At 34.8% G+C, this 17,305-nt stretch overlaps 3 protein-coding genes and 1 pseudogene across 3 annotated transcripts; 1 reads left to right on the top strand and 3 right to left on the bottom strand.

Annotated features, from left to right (window-relative positions):
• The first annotated feature begins 5,277 nt into the window (after positions 1-5,277).
• LOC131616612 (probable polygalacturonase) lies at positions 5,278-8,357 on the top strand. Its single transcript, XM_058887976.1, has 6 exons — positions 5,278-5,378; positions 5,556-5,891; positions 6,730-6,850; positions 6,972-7,146; positions 7,279-7,349; positions 7,515-8,357. The coding sequence occupies exons 1-6, from the start codon at positions 5,346-5,348 to the stop codon at positions 8,213-8,215; spliced, it is 1,437 nt and encodes a 478-aa protein (XP_058743959.1). The 5' UTR covers positions 5,278-5,345; the 3' UTR covers positions 8,216-8,357.
• On the bottom strand, positions 8,346-11,741 carry LOC131616613 (mitogen-activated protein kinase homolog MMK2). The gene is made up of 6 exons (XM_058887977.1): positions 11,366-11,741; positions 10,055-10,184; positions 9,803-9,940; positions 9,157-9,489; positions 8,882-9,065; positions 8,346-8,701 (listed from the first exon to the last, which is right to left on the bottom strand). The coding sequence occupies exons 1-6, from the start codon at positions 11,521-11,523 to the stop codon at positions 8,526-8,528; spliced, it is 1,119 nt and encodes a 372-aa protein (XP_058743960.1). The 5' UTR covers positions 11,524-11,741; the 3' UTR covers positions 8,346-8,525.
• Positions 11,742-13,649: 1,908 nt separating this feature from the next.
• Positions 13,650-14,347, bottom strand: LOC131620012 (uncharacterized; annotated as a pseudogene).
• A 2,149-nt stretch (positions 14,348-16,496) lies between these two features.
• On the bottom strand, positions 16,497-16,979 carry LOC131620011 (uncharacterized). Its single transcript, XM_058891039.1, has one exon. The coding sequence runs from the start codon at positions 16,977-16,979 to the stop codon at positions 16,497-16,499; it is 483 nt and encodes a 160-aa protein (XP_058747022.1).
• Between the last annotated feature and the right edge of the window lie 326 nt (positions 16,980-17,305).

Below are 17,305 nucleotides of genomic sequence, written 5' to 3'. Positions count from 1 at the left end.
ACAGTTCACAGTCCTTAAACATTAGTCGTGTAAAGGCGAAGTGGTTAAGAAAAGATATAATGGTCCAAAACCCCAAGCAAGATTCGTGTAAGGGATAATTGGTTAAGAAAAGACATAACATTGTATAATCCCTCAAGCACGAAGCCTGTAAGAGCGAAGTAGTTAAGACATAGTAGTCTACAACCCCACCCCGCACAAGCATGAGACATGTAAATGCAAAGTGATTATAGGTGATATACTTAAAGATAATGATATTGTTTGATTAGCGTTGGTCACTCGTTGTCATTTGATTAGAGGATATGGTTTATTTTTCTAATCAAGAGGTGTTTGTGTAAACCTTTGGGTTTCTCATTTAAAATGGCTATGATTAAGTTTCTCAGGCATGTATGTTTGATTTAGACTCTTAATTTACTGCATCCTTAGAGGTAGGACAAATGATGGCACGACTCAATCAAGATGAACACTAGGCTCGAGAGGATATAAGTTCCTTATAATTTATAAGACAAGCACATCTCATTCACATCGCTTGTTTTATATACTTACCAAACTTATGATCACTTTTTTTATACTTATGTTTCCTTCTTCAATCAAGTTCATCAAGCCCCTCGTAAAGTCCTTTAGTATGAATTTCTTTTTTCCATTTCGATACTCATTTTATATTAGTATTTAGAATATGATTTCCTTAGGGAGTGTGACATGAATGGTAATTTAGAATCGAAGACTCCTTAAGATAGATACGAAGTTTGGAATTGTATTTCCCCTTTTTGAGGATGATGTTCTAAAGACAATTAACACCCCCCAACTTCATCCTAACAACTAGGTCTTTTTAATGGGGTTTGAAATCCTTTGTGGCGCTTTGGGAATCACGCATACGATGGGATGATTCTTCTCTGTCTATGGGACGAAATGGGTTGACAAGAGAAATTGGATTTACATAAGCGCCCTTCCAAATAGAGTATTGTTTTTCCATATATTCCTCAAATTACAAGAACTAGAAAAAAAAACATGATTTTTATGAGTATGGGGCATTGTCAACTACCCCAAGGTTATTTTTTATGATGAGAAGGCTCACAGATTCCCCCTCCATTGGACAAGTAACCATGTGTTGATAACAAATTTCGACTATAACAAGCTTCGCAAGTTCGAGAAAGATGGGGTTGATTTCTAGGAACATATGTATACCTGGATGTTAGGGAGTTAATGCACGTGGATGGGAACCAAGTAGGACTTGATGCTTTCTTCTGTAAATTGTTTTATGCAATTATTTTCGTTATTTTTCATCTATTGTATTTCTAGGCTTATTGTTTTAAACTTATTTTATGCATAAAGGATGTCCCTTCTTTAGTTACCACAAAGAAAGGTGTATCTAAACAAGGCCAAGGCGCATAGGAGCGATATTTTAGTTGAGGGTTTTAGGACCTACTAGCACCTTGGAGATAAAATATACGGGGTTCTGATTGATGCCCACCACCCTGAAGAGGATATAAATTATTGCTTCGATGGAGATGACTCAATGGATGAACATAGTTTCCCCTCTCATGGACCTCGATAGGACTGGGGGTTTGGAGAGGGATAAACTTCTCACATTTTAGTGTCTTTCAAATAACACCACATTAGATAGCCATTATATGTACTTGAGTTTTTAAATGAAGTTTTCTTGTAGAAATCCCTTGACTGTATTTCTGGTAGTTTCTTTTTGACATCATCTCCTCCAGTAGAAATACTTGACAGAAGGGTCAATGTTCAATTGGTGACAAGAACGATGGGATTGATGTCAAACATCTCTCTCTGGGGGAATAATAAATATATCATCATTGGATTTTTGACATTTGATGAGTTCCTCCTCAATGGAAGTAGGAAGGCTAGCCCCAATCTTCATTATTCTTGTTGGGTTTTCGTTGAGTTGGATGACTATGAAATCACCATTAGGTACAAGCCTTAAAATCTTCATCCTATCATCATTAGGGAGATGTCTCTCATAGTTTTACTCATCCTCAAGCATGATTTCTCTAGATGTGCGTTGAATTTTGCAACATTGATGTCTAGGGTATGTTATATGGAAGAGATGGCTTATTCTTCCTTTTCCTTGTTCTAGACATAAGTCGTGTCCAGGTTCCTCTATATGGGTTTGTGAATGCGACAGACTCTTGTTAAGTATGCACACATAGTTATCAATCCATCATGAATGTTGTGGTACTTCATCTTCACATGGACAATGGAGCAAACTACATCAAGTGTTGCTACGAAATCCTTCCCAAGATGCAGTTGTAAACACTTTTACAAGAAACCACTAGAAATTAAACATCCATCGTCCCAAATTATCTTCGTTCGTCGAAGTTTACCATGAGCTCTATAAAACCCTAAGGGTGGGTAACTGAATTGTTTAATGCTTGTCAATCAGTGCATGTGTAAGGTGATAATTTCTCCATCTTTAAGCCTAACATCTCAAAAAATTTGGTACGGATAATGTTGCTTGAGCTTCCTTCGTCAATGAGGATTCTTGATGAAAAATTGCCCGTGATGGTTGTAATCACCAATGTAAATATCCGTATTGGTCAATCACATCCTTCAAATGGACAGACTCATCACTGTTGTTCTCATGGCTTTTGGGGAATCCGCATAATTTAGAATTTTTAATATGTGTTTACTCTTTCATGAAATGGGGGTACTTAACTTCTGCCACCATGAACTTGATGTTTGTGCACTCTTGTAGAATTCTTTATCTTGAAGTGTTCACTGAAATGTATTCAGAAAATCTAGCACGATGTCCATTGTTCATATCTCTATCTCCATCCTCACGACGCCTGTCATCCCCTTGCTTCTGAGGTTGACCATTTCCCTAGGTTTTGTTCCTTTCAACGTCTTTGGCTAGTAGCCTCTCATCGTAGTTGATGTACGGTTGGGATTGAGTAAGGAGATCATTCATACTCCCCGCGCCTTTGAAGCCCAATTTCTCCTAAAATATGCAGTTTGGCCTCAACCCTTTCTCAAAGAACCAAAACTTCAATCCATCACCGGCTCCTCCTACGTCAAAAGTCACATTTGTGAATCTATCGATGTACTTCCCTAAGTGTCTCCTTTTTATTCTAATGGATTTCACTAAATCCCACCACTGTCTTCAATTGACGTCTATGTGTTGTGAAATCTAATGTGAATTCGTCACACACACATTTCTCTAAGAACTAATGGAACTGTCCTCTAAGATATTGAACCCTTTCAAAATAACTCCATTGAGAATCAATACTGACTGTTTACATTTCACCCCAATCCTGGCTTGGTGATATTCAAGCATAGTGTATACGATGAATGGTATACCGAGTTTCCTTGAATTCATAACCTGGGATTGAAGATGATTACAAGAAGCACATTTAAGGAGGTTAACGGTGGTAGGACTTGGTGGCATAAACAATTATGGTGCATGGAACATATAACATAAGGGGGTTGTGACAGGGCAACAAAAGAAATTAATAAAATGTGATTGTAATTCTTGAGAATCAGAAGACGATTTCCACATACTGCCGAAAGAGAAAATGAGTCGTAGGTTGATGATGACCACCGTGGAAAGGTTTCTGGCGGTGGTAATTGTCTTCGATAATCATATAAGTTTTACTTTTCAATGCAAAAGTCAGTAAAGTGACAAAGGTGGAACTTGCAAATGTGTGAATGAATCATCCCTCAATGTGACTCAGAGTCATGCTATATAGGGCTAACGGGTGACAATTTAAACTATCATCGGTTAATCCGACACGAGAGGCGAGAGGCTGTTGAATGAATATCAACGGTTGAGATAAATATGATTTCTTACTTTAATACAGTAGTTTTGCATGAGTGTTCACCTATTCATCAATTCAATGATCATTTATAATTAAATTGAGTCAGTCATTGCACTATTGGCCAACATATTATTCAATCTAATTTTAAATGATGAAAAATTCTAAATACATTAAATACTTTTGTTTTTATTTTTCTATTCAAATAGAACCCTATAAATAGATATTCCAACTCTTCCATATTATGGAAAAACCATAAACATTTTTCCTTATATTTAAAATTTGTGCCATAGCACTTTCTTTAATTACATTTTGGCATTAGGGTACATCTGTGTAGAATAAGGTTAAGAAAATGACATTTGAAACAATTCGGTGATCACATGCAGTTAATAATAATTATTCACAGTAATGTGAGTCATGTGACTTCAGCTTTTTCATGTGTCCTCTCCTAAAAAATTATAGTTTTAACCAAAAATTGACTGTTGAGTATGTTGACATGTGACTATAAAGTATCAATGTTTGTCAAATATTCTAGTAAGTTATTAGAACTAGCACAGTTTTAAGTTTATTTTCTATGATTTTGTTGAGTATAAATTATGCACAAGCAATAGAAAATAAATAGTAGAAGCCATAAACTCCAATTCAAAACAACCAATCATGAATTTGAAGACAAAGTATAAAATAACTTATACTCAAAGTTGCAACTAAGATTTAAGCCTTGTAACTTGTAAGCATCAAATATACTTTCATTCTATCTTAATATGATGGCTCCTAGAGATAACCAAAACAATCTTGAATTTATTTTATTTTTTATACAAACATTTATATAGTTTTATATGTCCAAGAAAAATAAAGATATTTTTTCATCAAGGAGATTAATGGTTGATTTTTTTAAAGAAGAATGAGTAAAATGTCGCATATTCAAATCTGCGTCTCTTTCCTTTAATAACTATCGATTGAATTGATATAAAAGCTTAGAATTTTTTTTTTTAATATTTATGATATATTTTTCCCTAGCATTAAGTATTTGTCAATTTATTAAATATAACTTTTTGGGTGGGTTGGATAACTCAACTGATATGAATTAGTTGAGTTAAATAGATGTAAACGACTGATTAAGTTCAAATCTTGACTATATATATATATATATATATATATATATATATATATATATATATATATATATATATATATATATATATATATATGAGGAGGGATCAAATTACACCCGAAGAGTTACACCACGAGTTACACATATATATATATATATATATATATATATATATATATATATATATATATATATATATATATATATATATATATATTAAATCTTGACGACAACATTCATTTATATTTGTGCATTAATATATAAATAAATTATTGTTATTTATAAATTAACAACTTTTTAAAAAATAAATAAATTTTTTAGATTGCATATTTTATTAAAAAACACATAAACATTTAATTTTGAATTCATTAACCTATTAAACATAACAAACCTTCCCCTATAAATACTAGGCTTCACTCTCCACATATATACCTCAAACAAATACCAAAATACTTTTTCTTAGAATGGAACTCTTGTGGAAATCTCACATGATGAAAGTAAGACCTTCTTTCCTTCTTTGTGATTCTAGCTTTTCCAAGAAGCATTCTTGTCTTTTACTTTCAAATCTTTCATGCATGTTTAGAATTTCATAATAAATTTAACAAAATGCATTGTAGTCACATGTAAATTAAATTTCTACCATTTTTTGTTTTGTTTTTTTATTTATTTTGCAGGTAATTAAATTGGTTTATGTTCTTCTTTTGGTGACACTGATGAATTCTAAGGTATCTTTAAGCAAAAAAGACAAAATCATAAGCACTTCTTTTGAGTACAATGCTATAAATTGTAGAGCAAATAGTGTCTCCTTGAAGGATTTTGGTGGTGTTGGAGATGGAAAAACATCAAACACAAAAGCTTTTCAAGCTGCAATAAGTCATTTGAGTAAGTATGATTCTGAAGAAGGGTCTCAACTATATGTCCCTGCTGGAAAATGGCTTACTGGAAGCTTTAGTCTTATAAGTCATTTCACACTTTATTTGCACAAAGATGCTGTTCTTCTTGCTTCTCAGGTATTTGTTTCATTTATGTTCTTGTTTTATGACTAAGTAACCACAAATTAAAACTGTTGTTAAAGGGTAATTAAGTGATTGTTGTGTTTGAACTAATGTTTGTTGTTGCAATTAATTGGACTATTTTACCCTTTGTGGGAAATTTCCTTTTGGAAATTCTTGGTTTGGTACTATGGTAAAATAAAAGGTGACATGTGATTTGTTACTTGGTTTAGTACTCTAGCTAGAATTCATGGAAATGGAAGTGTTTTAAGGGACTCACTTGAATTACAATTGAGGAAAGAGGTTCAATGAACAATATGCAAATTTGTTACAAGGTTCATTGTTTTTATACTATTACTAAAAAAACTAAGCTTTTAAAACATTTGAAATTGATCTACTATTAAACTTTTTACATCACTTTTGCTCTATCTTGATTTAGAACCATGAGGAATGACCTATCGGTGAAAGTTTGGATTTTGAGAGTGTGTTTCTCTCAAAGTTTTATGTTCGAATCTTGTTAGCTGCTAACAATCTCAGTATTAAGGAAGTTCATACAAATCTTTATTCTGACTTTAAACGATGGGATACACATCTATGGTGTGTGATCAAATATTAGAATGATAACCGCTGCTGAAATGTGTGACTGCACATAATCGTATTCAAAATAAACATTAATCACTTTTTTTCGAAACTCTATATTATTCAAAAACATGTTTGACAAAACTTCACCAAACCACACACCAACATTGTGAGTGGTAGCATAATGTGGTCCAATAAGCTAGCTTTATTGTTAAAAGCATGTGACACATTTTTGGCACTTTCATGTGTGACACTATTTTCTTGTATAATGGTTTAGGATGTCAAAGAATGGCCTGTAATCAAACCACTCCCATCCTATGGTAGAGGAAGAGATGCAGCAGCTGGAAGGTACACCAGTCTCATTTTTGGAGCAAACCTCACTGATGTTATTGTCACAGGTATGGAAAAATGGTCCATCAAACAATGGAGTTGGTGTAACATTTTCAACAAACATGTGCTAATAGTTGTGAATTTAGCTTTAGACAAATGAAATTATGACATTGTGGAAATTGGTTACAGGGGACAATGGCACTATAGATGGTCAAGGTTCATTTTGGTGGCAACAGTTTCATAACAAAAAGTTGAAGTACACTCGTCCTTACTTGATTGAGTTAATGTTCTCAGACAACATTCAAATCTCTAATTTAACACTGCTTAATTCTCCATCATGGAATATTCATCCTGTTTATAGCAGGTAATCATGCTCTTATCACATCCCATATTTGACATTTTTGCCACTAGATTGTAATTATTACATTGCACATTTGAAATTCTATTACAATTTTAAGGTTTATAACAAAACTTTGAACACTATGATATGATGCAGTAATATTATAATTAAAGGTGTAACCATCATTGCTCCTGTAAGGTCTCCAAACACCGATGGCATCAACCCAGGTCAGTATCTGAAGATTTATGTTCAGAGTCGTCTTAAGTATTTAAAGATCAAGTATTTTGACATAATGTACTATAACACATCTTGCACATTCTCAAAGACAACCATTATATATTGGTACTGAGAGGATCACAATTTGATCTCTTTTTTTTGTGTTTTGGCATTAGATTCATGTACAAATACAAAAATTGAAGACTGCTATATAGTTTCTGGAGACGACTGTGTGGCGGTGAAGAGTGGATGGGATGAGTATGGCATAAAATTCGGGTGGCCAACAAAGCAACTGGTGATCAGAAGGTTAACATGCATTTCACCATACAGCGCCACCATTGCGTTGGGAAGTGAAATGTCGGGTGGGATACAAGATGTCAGAGCGGAAGACATCACAGCCGTCCACACCGAATCAGGAATCAGAATCAAGACGGCAGTAGGGAGAGGAGGGTATGTGAAAGACATATATGTCAAGGGAATGACCATGCATACAATGAAATGGGCATTTTGGATAACAGGTAACTATGGTTCACATGCTGATAAAAACTATGACCACAATGCTTTACCTGAGATCAAAAACATCAACTACAGAGACATGGTAGCTGAAGAAGTTGCCATGGCTGCTAATTTGGAAGGAATTTCTAATGACCCTTTTACTGGAATATGCATTTCCAATGTGACAATTAGTATGGCTGCTAAGGCTAAGAAACAGCCATGGACCTGTAATGATATTGAAGGAATCACGAGTCGTGTTACTCCTAAGCCTTGTGGTTTGTTACCTGATCAAGGGACAGAGAAAATTACAGATTGTGATTTTCCCTCAGATTATCTACCTATCGATACGTTGGTGCTTAAGAAATGCAGCTACAGCATTTAAACAACATGCTGTGTTTATTTACCTAAATTAAGAACATGTATCATTTATCTATTTATTTACTTTTTAAGTATTTTATCATGTTGTGTACAAATCATTGCTCAAGTTGAAGATTATAAATTATGATTAATGCTTATTATAAGAATCAGAGATGAGATTAAAATGAAAAAACACATTACAACAATCTCAGTATTTCCAATATGTTACAATATCTTGTGGAAAGCTGCAATTTTTGAATACTAACAGAACTCATCAATTAGCCATCAAATACTTTGCTAATCATATGCAAAGAGTAAATACAAATACAAAAATCTCAGTGATTTGGTGGATCAGGATTGAACCTCACAGACTCTTTATAGATGAGTTCCTTGATATCTTCTTCGGTGAACATCGGTTCCTCGAAGTCAAAACTGAATGGTCTGACACACACAGGTTCCTCGTTGATATCGTGCAGAGGTGCCATGTATGGATGGCACAACGCCTCGTCAACTGCAAAGCATCATAATGTCAAAATAAGATAATGAATCCTATTTAACCGATTGAACCATAACCCGGATGAATCACGGGTTCGATCTCCAGTCTAGTTTTTAAAACATGGCTTTATAACATACGGTAACGTTATTATACAATGGTCTAAATGGTGAAGGGTAAAAGTTTAAGCTATTTTACCTCGAATGCGCTTGCTCGGATCAAAGACAAGCATCTTCTCGAGCAAATCAACAGCACCGGGAGACATGTTGGGAAACCTAGTAGCAAAATCTTGTTTTGGATATTGTGGAAGTTGTCTTACGTATCTACGAGCATTTTCGCTGCGTAGGAATCCAAGGCTGGCATCATCAGGTGAACCTATCAGCTTTTAGACAGAAAGAACAATTTGTCACAGCCGAGTCAAATTTGGATTGTAAAAGGGAAAGCAAGAAAAGGATCAAAGAATGAGAAAATACCTCTGTGACCAACCTCAGCTGATGAACATAATCTCGTCCAGGGAAGAGGGGCTGTCTTGTTACGATTTCACCAAGGATGCAACCGACAGACCATATATCAATGGCCGCTGTATATTCTGAACAATTAAGAAGCAGTTCGGGAGCTCGGTACCACCGAGTAACCACGTACTCAGTCATGAAATCGGTTTCTGATGTAGTCCTAGCGAGACCAAAATCTCCAATCTTAAGGTCACAATTGGCATTCAGTAGCAAATTGCTAGGCTTAAGGTCCCGGTGCAACACATTAGCTGAGTGTACGTATTTGAGCCCTCGTAGCAGCTGATACACAAAATACTGGAAAAATAGATCCTATTAATTGCTGTAAGACATAAATTATAAGAATTAAGCTACAGTGTTTTTCAACACACTCTTGATAACATTGTTTATGATTGATTCATATTTTGAAAAGTCAATTTTGTTGCTCCATAAATTGATCATATTTGAAAAAACGTGTTGAGCTTTGATGCCTAATGCCATAGCTTTTGCTTCTATCTCAAGTTTGTGTAACAATAAAACCAAAGGAAAATACATTAATCATGGCATTAACCATAAGGCTCAACAAGGTATACTAAAGTCCATAGCCTAAATAAATAGTTAAAGTTCTAACCCGACAATGGTCATCTGTCATTGGTTGATTGGAACGTATTATTTGATGCAAATCGGTGTCCATTAACTCAGAAACAATGTACACATCATTGAAGTTCTCCTTCTGTGGAGGTCGTATAATATCCTTAATAGACATCACCTGCATCAGAGAAATATTTGATACGTAAACACTAAAAGCCAACATTTTTGCAAATTGTACACCAACAAAGAAATTGGAATCAAAATCCAAGCCCGGAATTTTATCAAAAATTACATTTTCATGATCCATATGGCGAAGAAGTTTTATTTCCCGTAAGGTCCTTTTAGCATCTATTCTGTTGTCAAATGCATTGCCAATCTTCTTAATGGCGACTTCCTCACGTGTCTCAGCATTTACAGCAGCACTGAAGAAAATAAAAAAAATAATACCGCCCGTCAAATTGTTGACATAAGAAATCTATGTCACGCATCAAATGGACGATGTGAAAATTGAACTTCTTTTCAAACTCTAAATAATTAGAAAACATCGAAAACACACGCATAGTATTCAGTTTAATGAGTCTAAAAATACAAAGAGATATCTAAAGTATCAAAGTATCAATATCACTAATCACACAAATATACCAGAAGATTGACTCATTGTTGACTCGAGAAGAATCATAGCATCGCCACTTCCAATTGGATAATAACAACAAAAATTGAACTAGATACAAAAAAGTATGTGTACTGGGATAATTTTATCAAGCCATAAAAGGTAAAACGCGAACTAAGTGTAGCAAGGCTGGGCTTGGTCGCCCGATTCGATAGACATGATCTATTTTACTTATAAAACGTCGACTACGAGATGTCCTGGAGCATTAGTCAAAGGAAGACCTTCTCCCCCACAATTATAGGGAGAATGAGTCTTCCACTACTCCCATTTTTCTGATCATTGAATGAGGGAGGAAACCACCCTTTGGCTTTCTAGCTCAGGCCTAAAGGGTCTTCTATAAATACCTCAATCCCATAATTGAGAAAGGATCTCCAATTTTCCCCAAAAAGATACATACAGAACTTCTCACCACTCTACGTGAGCTAGCCCTATGTATTGTCCAAATATCCTAAACACCTAAAGCAATCCAACAAACACAGGGCTATCGGTATTGCTATCGTGTGTAAGCCACTTAGCTAATAACTTGTGGCTATTTAAAAGACAAAATTAGTGAAAAATTAGCCAAAAATAACCTAGTTTGTTAAAGCTCTCCAAATTATAGCTTCTGTCACTCAAAATCACATAGTGATTTTACCAAACTCAGTGTCATTCCAAACACATGCTCAGACAATCCAAAACCACCCAAAGCTGAAAAAATTTGGGCTTATACTAGATAAATCCAAACAAGCCCTAAATGAAACAGAAACCCCACTTCACAATTAAATCCAAATTAACAAAAAGACCAAATCTGTAACAAAAACTACTAGTATACTACAACTTGCTTACTTTGAAATTCAGATAATCCAAAAGTACAAGAAATTGAAAAGAAGTACAAAAATCACAAACCCTCAAAAACAAAAAGGAAAAAGGGAATTTTTTTTTTTTTTTGCTTACCAAACAATACCATAGGCACCTCTACCGACAGGACGAATAGGAGGAACATACTTTCTTGAAACCTCAAAGAGGTTACCATAGATATTGTACTGCAAATAGCGTCCACCATGAGTTGGTATGCCTCTGATGTTATTCTCAGCTGATTCAGCAACAGACATGGCGATACGAGGGTTGGTTGTTGAATGAGAGAAAGGAGGGTGACCCAATATAGAAATGGTGATTTAGAGATGGAAATGAGGTAACTTTACGGTTAGAGAGAGAGATTGAAGAAGTGGGGTATATCTATATGGGTTATATTATTGACTTGACTGTGAAAGAGGGTTTGTGTGTTTGGTATGGTGTTGAAGAAATGGACATGCTCTTGTCAACTCGTGAACAAATTTACTTTTCTCTTCAATGGTCTTCTTAAAAATCAACCTTGGTGTGCTGTCTTTCAATTTCTTCTTCCTATGCCTTTTACTACTATTTTCTTTCAAATTCATTTTGATCTCTCTATGATCTTTAGTTCCTTTCAATTAGGTAATTAAAATTTTAAACAATTTAAATGATTCAATTTGAATTCAATTCTTCAAAAAATTGTTTCGATAGAGTATTATGATACAAACAACAACTAATAAGTGTTATCTCATTAAGTGGAGTCGCCTATCTGAATTAACTTTTGTCATAATGTTCTATCAAAGATCATACTTCTATCTAAATCATTAATATCGAGATCTTTCTTAATAATTTTTCTTATAGTCTTTCTAGGTCTTCATCTTCCTCTAGTTGGTTGTCTTCTCATTATTTGGTTTACACTCTTTACCACATAATCTGCATGTCTTCTCTTTATATGCTTAAACCACTTAAGTCTATTTTCCACCATCTTCTCTAATATAGGTGTTACCCTTACATTCTCTCTAATATTTTCATTTCTAATTTTATAATGTCGAGTCTTACCACACATCCATTGTAATATCTTTATCTCTACTACACTTTATTCTCGTATTGATTCTTAAATGTCCAATATTTCATCCCGTACAAAATCGCAAGTCTTACTGACGTTCGATAAAAATTTCCCTTCAGCCTGAGTGGTACTTTTGTGTCACATAAAACAGTTGATACCCTTCTCCATTTCAACCACTCAACTTGAATTTGATGGTTTACATCACCTTCTATTTCTCCATCGTTATGAATTACGAATGCAAGATATTTAAACCGTGTGACTTAAGGGATAATATGGTCTTCAACTTTCACCTCTAGGTTAGAAACACTTCTACTTTTGTTGAACTTACATTCTATATACTTCGTATTGCTTCTGCTTAGACAAAAATCATGTGTTTTTAAAGCTCGTCTCAAAGTTCTCAACCTCTCATTCAAATCCTCCTTCGACTATTCAAGAAGTATTATATCATCTGCAAAAAAAAAATATGTATCTCGGTGCTAGATCTTGGATGTATTTCGTAAGTACATCGAGAATGAAGGTAAAACGATAAGGACTTAGGGTTAAACTTTGATGCAAACCAATTGTAATGGAAAAATCATTTGTCTCTCCGCCCTGTGCCTGCACGCTAGTCAATATCCCTTCATACATATCTTGGATAGCCTGAATATATACAATCCTTACCTTTTTCTTATCTAAGGTTTTTCATAAAATATCTTTAGGCACTCTATCATACGCATTCTCCAAGTCAATAGAATGTAAGTGCAGGTCTTGTTGGTCCATCTGATATTGCTCCATCACACGCCTTAATAGATAAATCACTTACATGGTCGACCTTCCAAGCATAAACCAAATTGATTCTCATTTACTTGAGTATCTTTTCTTAACCTTTGTTCAATCACTCTTTCCCATAACTTCATGGTATGACACATAAGTTTAATCCTAATATAATTTGCACAATTTTGTTTATCACCCTTGTTCTTATAGATTGGAACTAAAGTGTTTCTTCTCCATTCATCCGGCATGCGCTTTGACCTCATAACATCCTTAAAGAGTTTTATGAGCCACTTAATACCTCTATCTCCAAGAATTTTACACACTTCAATAGATATGCAGCCTCCTTATAGTTATTGTTTCTTTTCAACGCTTCATTTACCTTCTCTTTATGAATCTGACGGTAGTAATTATAGTTTTGGTCGTCTTCTCTAATGCTGAGTATGCTAAAGTCCAGTAAGATATCATATCCTTCATTAAATAAATTGTATAAATGTATCTTTCAACAATCCTTTATATCTTTTTCCTGAACCAAGATTTTCCTTCTACATCTTTAACACATTTCACATGATATAAATCTCTAGTCTTTCTTTATCTTCCCTTAGCAAGCCTATATATAGATTTTTCTCCCTCCTTGGTTCCTAGAGATTTTTCTCTCTCCATGCTACCTACATGTCCATTAAGATCCCCTCCTAGGAAAAGCTTCTCTCCTTGAGGTATATCATGAAGTAAACCTTCTAAATACTCCTACAATTTTACCTTAAGGTGTTCTACTAACCCAACCTGAGATGTGTAAGCACTAATAACAATAAAGGTGTCTTGTTCCACTAAAAATTTCAAGGTTATGATTCGTTCTCCTACTCTTTTCACATCCACAATATCCTTCTTCCACTCCTTGTCCACAATAATCTCCACCCCATTTTTCGATCTAACATTTCTGATGTACCAAAGCTTAAATCTCGAGTTGTCTAAATCTTTTGATTTTTCACTTGTTCCCTTAATTTCTTGTAGGCACATAAAATTATTCTTCCTCCTAACTATAATGTCCATTATTCCCATAGATTTTCTAGTAAGTGTGCCTATATTCCATGATCCAAAATGAATCCTCCTCTTATGATCTAAATTCTTTATCCACACTCAATCATAAAAATGTGGGAGCCCTTGCTTGTTTTCACTACATCCAGGCGGTGATGAAACGACCCTTGCTCTTTTGACCTTGTACTCGAGGCATATGACGTGTTGCTTATATGCAATGACCTAACATTGACATTATTCCATAGTTGGTCCATGATATAGAGATTCAACAAAGTTTTATGTTGGTTGTCAGCATGATTAATTTCCATCAAAGTGAACCCTTCAATATTCGTCGAAGTGAACCTGTCTTTTTGGAATTTCCACATTTATCTCCCAACTATTTTTTCTTCTAGAGAGCGTCGAATTTGTAGCTAACACCATGTTGACAGGCCTCCTCCTCCTATGTTTCTATGCCTCCGATCCTGAATGTCCCTCGAACTGATCAATTGACTTTTCTTTTATTTCACCAATAAAACCACCCGCATATCTTACTTGACCCACATTTTCCCTATCATCAACTTTTTCTCCTGCCAACTCTGAAAACACCACTAAAGTCGTTTAATCATTATTTCTCATACCTGCTCTACTAACCTTAGTGCCATCTAGGTCATCATCATCTTCATCCTCTATGTCATTTACCTCGTTTTCCTCCCTCATCCATTCGCCAGAGCTTGTATCTGACTTTGATGAACCTAGGTTGTTTGATATTCCCGAGGGAAAACATATCCTAAATGTTCCATGAACGTCTTTCACCACTTTGAAGCTAAAAAAGTTTCCATTTATTTTTACATTGAAAACCTCATTTAGAACCATGGAACATTTGGTTCTAACTAGTATCCTTGCAACATTCATATTTGATTATTCTCTTGTTGCATCATCAGAGCACATGTAAACACTCACTGGTTTTGTTATAAACTCAAAGAATTTAAGATTCCATGCCTGACATGGAACATCATAAATCCTCAGCCAGGTAACTCTTTCCCTGTCCACATACCTATGATCCCATCTTATAATCTTCTTAAACAACTGTTTTAGCCCATTTCTCCCGAACTCTGCGAAGTCTAACAATTATCCCTCCTCCATTTCTTCAAGCGGAAAAATATTTGGCCCAATGGAATTGCTTTAATGGAAAAATATATCTTTGTATTGAAGATTTCATGAATGTTTTATATCATACTTGGGCATCCAGTTACACTCATGTATGCTCTATTAAACTTATTCCAATCTTCTTCGTCAATTACATTGAACTTCAAATACGCGTATATTAACTTGTTTGTCCGGCGATTACCTTTCCTTTCATCAAAGTTGTAAGTAGGTCTTGCTTGGAAAGTGTTGTTCTTTGACTTATTGGAAATGTTTTTGAGAACATTTGCACACGATCTTGTGTTTCTAGTTCCACCAAGCTCCCCATCTTATGAAAAATTGCTTCACTGATTACCCCTATTACGAGAGGTTCCTCCTAGATCTTCCTTCTCACCCCTTCTTGACCCCTGATTCCTCCAATTATCCAAATCTGGTCTTCTTTAAAACCTTGGGAGATTCACAAAGATCTTCTGTTTGCCAGCGAATATGTTGTCTAATTTGACCGCGAGCATTATTGCTTCCTTGACCCCTAAAAATATCACAAAGTCGTACATTCTTTTTTAAATACCCGTTTTATATGGAATGATTGTCACATCTTCATAGCTCTTTAAACTTTCATTACTTTTTTTATTTGCCATTATCATGTATCTAAGTAAAAAAAAGAAGGTTTTAGTAATAGTTGGATTACTCCTAAAATTCCTCGAACCCTTGTTGTCTCAATGGTTGTTTCTTCTCCACTCTCTTCTTTTAATGTGAAAAGAACCTCTACTACTCTTGAATCTCTACTACTACTCTTTCTAATATATTTTATATAAGAGGAGAAAAACAATGCATAATTTAATATATGAAGAGAGGTTAATGTAATATGAACATCATTCTAAAAGGAGAATGTAATTTACTCTAAATTCTATTAGTGTTAAAATAGGGTTGCAATTCAGAGGTTTCAAATTTTAACCACTTTCATTGAAGATAAATAAGTACAAATATTTTTGTTAGTGCTTTTTAAATACTAAAATTTTCTTTGATATCATTCTCCAACCATAAATTTTATCATAAAAAAGAAAATGGTAATGCTAACTTGTGTCCTTGGGGCACAAGTTAAGAGTTAGATATAAAAAAAAATTACTTGAAAATTGTGTATTTTTTTTGTTGAAGCAAATAGAATATATTACTATCAAAAAAACTGTTTGTACACAAGGTGATCCGAAGATCCAACCCTCAAACATCCAAAAAAACCTATAACATTAAAAGTGATATATGGTTCCTAAATTTCCTTTGTGGTCATCCTCTATAAACTATACAATCTAGGATGTTATTCACTATATCAGTATGAGTATTATGTCCGAAAACCACATCATTTCTTCTGAGCCAAATTCCATACAGAGTCTCAGTGAAGGCCAATTTAAGAAGGCTAGCTTTCCAACCTTTTTTTGCAACATACTCCTTTATCCGGTTTATCTCTTCAATCCACGGCAGAGGCATATGGATCACATTAATCCAATCAAGGATTTGCTTCCATATCTCATTTGTGTACCTGCAAGCAAAGAATAGGTGTGTTATACTTTCCTCCTCAGCCAGACAAAAACTGCATTTGCTGTCTCTAATCATGTTGAACTTCTTCAATCTATCTTTTGTAGCTAGCCTACCGTGACACACTAGCCAAGTTGTGAAGGAAGCTCTGGGTCTTACAACATTCCTACGAAAGATAGCTCTCCAATCCACAGGATGATCCCTACCAGTCAGAACATCATACACAACACTCATCTTAAATTTCTTTTGAGCAAGCATACTATCCCACAGTACTTGGAAATCATGCACCTGATCCCGCAGCTCAAGAATTCTCTACAGTCCAATAGCTATTTTGGGTGATTTGTGCTGACATTACATCTTGGCCTTTCAAATATATCATGTGAATCCATTTGACCCACATATTGTCAGATTTGCTGCAGAGGTTCCAAAGACATTTAAACATGGTGATCTTGTTCCAAAGGGCCAGGTTAACAATACCTTGTCCTCCTTGACTTCTTGGACTGCATACAGTGTTCCATGCCACTGGGCTTTTCCTACTGTCAATAATGTTGCCAGTCCAC

The sequence above is a fragment of the Vicia villosa genome, linkage group LG7 (genome assembly GCF_029867415.1).
Source record: "Vicia villosa cultivar HV-30 ecotype Madison, WI linkage group LG7, Vvil1.0, whole genome shotgun sequence".
Taxonomy (NCBI): Eukaryota; Viridiplantae; Streptophyta; class Magnoliopsida; order Fabales; family Fabaceae; genus Vicia; species Vicia villosa.
This window is presented reverse-complemented; position numbering and strand designations above follow the sequence as displayed.